Raw genomic sequence first — 5,647 nt, 5'->3', positions numbered from 1 at the left:
TGTATATATATGTGTGTGTATGTATCGAAGATCTGGATATATGCATGACAGACCCTGGCAAAATAAAACATTACTTACTTTCAGTACTCTTTGTGTTAATCTTTTCTGGTTATTGGAAGATCTTCCTTCCATTGTGATCACTTTCAACGCAATTTCAGCTGCCAGATCATAACTAGCTAGCTAGTACATGTTTTTTTTTACTAGGTAATATCTTTAGTTTTAGTACTGTAATAACCGTCATGCATGTGTCGGTTAACAAACAGAACCAATTTTGATAGTACTACACAACTACTGCTGACTCTGAAAGGAATATGCATATTTCGACCCGTGAAAGCTAGAGATCATCAGAAGCTACAAAATAAACAAAAATTAAGGTATATATATAGGACAATATTTTCATAATTCTTCTGGCCATAACTTACGAAGATCATAATTTCTATTCGGCTACTTTCTAGGTTTTGATGGCTAAAAAGTAATAGAAAACAGTAGTTATCGGGGACCAGAACCACTAAAAACCTAATACACTACAAGAAAAATGGGCTTTTGTGACCAATTTATTAATAGTCTTTTCATTGTAATAAATTGGTAGTAAAAATCCATTTTTCTTATAGTGATAAGAGCGAGATCTTTGTATATATATAGCTAGAAAGTTCATCTGCAAGACTGCATCCAAGTGAAAAGTATGCCGTAAGACTAACATTGAAGAAGGACCGTGCATCATATAGTGGAAATCTATTTTCTTGCTTATTACCTCGGACGTGTGTTAGCTAGCTAATGTTTCGAGGTTTTTACTCAGCTAAATATAAATGTGTATAAATTGTGTTCTTTTATCCCGATCAGAACTCAATTAACAAGAAATCGAAGCTTTAATTTTATGATCCCATTAATTTAGGGTGTATGTGAGCTAGCTAGCTTTTGCCCTTTTCTGAAAGAAAAATATAATATTAGAACTGAATGATTTAGATCACGATTCTTCCGAGATCATCAGCAAAACAAAAAATAAAAAGATGAAAATGTTATCCTTTCTGGTAAATATCTATTCCAAAGAATCCTCAGTAGTGGGCAATACGGTAGGAGATCATAATATGTGATAAGCCATTATAAGAACCACAACATATCTCCAACATGAGATCAGTTCCAAAGACAAACCTCTCAAGTCTCAAGAGAGCTTGCTTCGACACGACCAGCACTCCCATCGATAGAAAGAATAACGAATGAAGAAAGCTGAGTACTACATATCCTCTCGCCTGAGCTTGTTTAGCAGAGCTGTGATAAGAGAGTCCCTCCTCTCGGCCCTAGCCTCCTCTCGCATCCTCCTTTGCTCCTCTCTCTCTCTCCACCTCTGCTCCATCATTATCCTCTCGCTTTCTAATGCTTCCATTGTCTGTCTCCACTCCATCTCCTTCAACCTTCTTTCGTTTTCCCTCGCATCGAATGCCTCTCTCCATTGCGCTTCCATTTGCATCTGTTGCTTCATGAAGTCATCCAATATCTCCCTCAAATCCTTGATATTTCCACTAATCCCACCGCTGCTACTTCCAATATTAATATTGCCCTTGCCCTTTTTTATCTTCTTCCTGGAGCTACTGGCCTTCTCTCCCTCACTGTCCTCGTTATCTAACTCGTCGTCCGATGATAGATGGACCGCTTTCTTCTTTGACCCGCTTGCTCCTACTTCCGCTTCAGCCCATAGCATTCTCTGCATCCTTCCAGCGATAATCGCTTGAACTTCATTGTAAAATGGGAATTGTTGCCGCATCGGTTCAGCTTCCTTTGTCTCACACCCCTAAAAATGAAAAAACAAACCAAGAACGATTTACCAAAGCCATAAAACTGAACTGCTACTAGTTTCCCTAATCCAGAAAGGGAAAGAAAGAGAAAAACAGAAATCTTCAAAGCAATAAGTAGAGTTTCATTAAAGATTAACGCTTCTTGATATATCAGGTATTGAGTTGAGTAAATAAGAGTACCTTATAACGTGTAACGAGGTTCTTCCACTTGCACTTGCACTGCTCAGCGCTGCGATTGTAACCCTTTTCTTTCATCTTTGTGGAAATAACTTCCCACAGAACCTTATTCCTCTTCGTTTCCATGAAAGTTTGATCGAGCTCTGCTCGGATTATCAAAAACTCCTTTGTCTCGTGAATACTCCATTGAGGAAATCTATCACTCGCGTCGACGTTAACACTGATATGATGCTGATGCTGCTGCTGATGAGGACGAGGATGAAGATGATGTCTCTCCATAACACCTACAAAATCAAGGAAAGCAAGTACAAGATTCAATTTTGCTGCAAAAGCTGTATTAGAGGAGAGAGAAAGACGGAAAGAGAAAGCTAGAGAGAGAGATTTATATCAGGTTGGTGTGAATAGCAGGTGTGAATCGTCAAGGAAGAAAAAGAAGAAGATTTTCTTGTTGCATATGTGTCAAACGAAGCGTTTTTTTAATATTCGTTCCGATTTCTCAAAAAAAAAAAAAAAAAAAAAAGATAGAGAGAGAGAGTTTTTCTTCCATTCTTTCCTTCGTAACAGTCTCTTCGCAGTGTCGTCATCTGTCTACGCGGAAACACACACTCTCTCTCTCTCTCTCTCTCTTTCCCTCTCAATCCTTTTATTTATTTATTTATTTTTTGTGTACATCCCCGTTGGTTCCCATTGCGTTTACGCGTCGTCACGCTTACGAGATATTGGGATTTTATTCCCTGTGGCCACTTCTACAAAGCATTCCTAGGGAACTACTCGTGTCATAGTTAATCAACCATACATTATATCACCTATTTTTTCAAAATAGAAATAGAATGAAAATATATAAGCATTTTCTTATTTTCAAAGCTATTTTGGTCCTTTCTGCGACCACGAAGTTGACAAAAACCAGGCAATGTTAAAGATCGATCGATTTGATCCGGTTGGCGAGCTCTGTTTTTTCAAGTTTTTTACTTTCCTCCGATAATATCAAGGTCAACACGATTACTGTACGTCTTTAACGAGCTCCCTGGGCCGTCCATTATGTTTAATCATTTACGCGGTTGTCTCATGTCCCACGTGATGCCTACCTCTCTGTCCACGTGGCGTGCATGCAGAAAATTTCAAGCGGAAAATTAGCTTCGGACCCACGAGTCTTGTGGTTCACACTTCCGGCTTATTCTATTATATTAATATATAGGCCTTCCCGGCCCAAACATTTGACCCCATTAATTACTGAATTAATCCTTTTCAATATTAACAAATCGGCGAACGCTAGCTTTTGCAAGTGATCAGAAGTGGCTTTAAATAATTTTAAAAATAAATAAATATTGACATGATTTACAGGTATAATTATTTTCATTAATATAACCCTTCGACAGACCTACGAAGATATACATTTCCCATTAATTGGCTGGTTATAATCCATTAAAAAAATTACGTACATTGACCCGTGTGATGAAATTCTTTGTTGAGACCAAGCTTTTTAGCCAGTTTAGTTATTCTTTCATCTTCAGCTAAGATTACGTAAAGAGCAAGCATCGTGATTGACCTGTTCTCCTCTCTCTTCCAATATTTTACACTGTACGCCCGCATGCATCCTTAAATTCACACAACTCTTCTGCCCAAAAGGCTGCCTGGACCTGGCCTCTCATTTATTTCCCACGGCAGAGATATTTGATTTATCATTTATATATGTATGAATTCATGCCTCGGAAGAACTCCATTTGAGGAAAGTCAAGGTACATGTCGACTGAGATTTGTCTTGTCTAGAACCCTCTGTTTCGTGTGGGGGGTCTTAGGAGGAGATTGTAGCTAGGTTACGAGGTAGGTAAGAATGGTCTCTTGACTCTTCCAGAAGTGGGTGGGTACGTAGAATGGGTCACTAATTAATCTCCCATTAGAAAGTTTAAACTAAGATATTTACCCAGCTAATACATCAGTAGTGACGACCGACCTTAATTTATTCAAACTACTGGAAACAAATTCGAAGAAATATATGCAATATGGTCTCAACAAGCATTAAACCAGTATTCGCACCTAGCTGGTTTCTAATTTGCAGATCTGTTTAATTTATCATGTCATACGTTCTTCTTCTAATTTTTGGCAAGATTTTATAAAAATAAACTTATAAATTAATTAAATTTTATATGATATGCAGTAAGAATCTAACGTATGGATCACAACAAGCCACAAGAGTTTATATTTTAAAGATTTATTTATGATTAAAACACTTATCTTTCTTGGCGTACGCTAAGTGACTCTGGCTAGCTGCTGGCAGGCAGCATCTGAAAGAAGAGAATGTTAGGTTTCTGCATGCATGCAGTGCTTGTTGGGAGACTGTCTTTATTAATATGCATGGTTGCTTCGATCCACGTACGCTATTACCCATGCATGGCACCAATTTCAGTTCTTATATATGTTTAAGCATGTTGTATATATAGATTACGTTCAATCCGTACATACTATAAGATAAACAGGTTCAAATTTAGTGACAGTCGGAAATAATTTTTTTGATCATTAAATTATAGTCACAAAAATTCGTTTATCTTATAGTGATGTATAAAGATTCACAGTACTTATAGATATAAATATATATATATATATATAAATATTGTTTCTGTTTGTGCATTATACTCTTAATTAGTAATTACTGCACTAATATATATATTTTAAAATCTGCTCGAAATGAAAATTTTCTACTGCACTAATTTGCTGGAAAATTTCCAAGCTGAAAATTAGTATAAATATTCAAGTATTATAATACTTAAAATTTACTCAAAATTAAAACTTAAAACCTGCATCATATATATATATATATATATATATATATTCAGCTTGGAAAATGCGTTCTGTGCTTAATTAAATGTTTCTTCAGCGCAGTACTACTAGTTTATCCTTGTCACACTAAGATTTTCAATGGAGCTGTAATCTTTGCCATAATATTTTAAAAACACGAGGACTCGCGTGTTAATATTGCATCACGCCATAAATCGGGGAAAGATCAGAAATTAAATCACTACTAAAATAAGAAATAGATGTCCTAAAATGGAAAAAATTAAGTAGTACTCTTGTTTAGCCAACAAGAGTTTTTTCAAGTTGGGATGTATTTATGCATTATTTTAATACCCTAAGCCAAAGTAATGAACTTATAATATTGACTGATTAAGTGCCACAATTAGTGCGTTAAATGTTATAATGATCTTTCCAGTCAAGTCCATGGGATGGACTTGCTTGGCTAGAAATTAAGGGCTTATAACTCGGTCAGGATCGAAGGACCTCTTCAATTGCTATGATCTTCCTTAGTTTAAATGATAGTCCTAGGTTTGAATGATCTTCCTGATCAATCAGTTTGATCGATCTTGCGTAGTCAACATGACCTTCCTCGGTCGACTTGAACTTGTTTGGTCGAAATCATACCACAAATGCTCCGAATCTGAGCAGCCGGTCCTTCCTGTCACTTTAGATGCACGCTCTAGTGCCATTAAATCATGACTTGAAATCAAGTTCGATCGGCATCTGATTCTCACGTGTTAATAATAATACGAGTAATCAATATTGATTAAGTGGCGGCACTTAAGATGCATGAGTTTGACAGATTTCTATTATGATAAACCAGTCAAAACCAGGCCTGACCATGTTCCATCAATCACATTACAGGCCTGCAGGCTGGGTACGTAGTGGGA

The 5,647-nt window shown here is 36.7% G+C and overlaps 1 protein-coding gene across 1 annotated transcript; it reads right to left on the bottom strand.

Moving 5' to 3' along the window:
• Positions 1-1,000: 1,000 nt before the first annotated feature.
• On the bottom strand, positions 1,001-2,459 carry LOC122275426 (trihelix transcription factor GT-3b-like). The gene is made up of 2 exons (XM_043084473.1): positions 1,971-2,459; positions 1,001-1,786 (listed from the first exon to the last, which is right to left on the bottom strand). The coding sequence occupies exons 1-2, from the start codon at positions 2,244-2,246 to the stop codon at positions 1,232-1,234; spliced, it is 831 nt and encodes a 276-aa protein (XP_042940407.1). The 5' UTR covers positions 2,247-2,459; the 3' UTR covers positions 1,001-1,231.
• Between the last annotated feature and the right edge of the window lie 3,188 nt (positions 2,460-5,647).

The sequence above is a fragment of the Carya illinoinensis genome, chromosome 9, assembly GCF_018687715.1.
Source record: "Carya illinoinensis cultivar Pawnee chromosome 9, C.illinoinensisPawnee_v1, whole genome shotgun sequence".
NCBI lineage: Eukaryota > Viridiplantae > Streptophyta > Magnoliopsida > Fagales > Juglandaceae > Carya > Carya illinoinensis.
The sequence above is the reverse complement of the archived record's forward strand: the minus strand, read 5'-3'. Positions and strand labels throughout refer to the sequence as shown.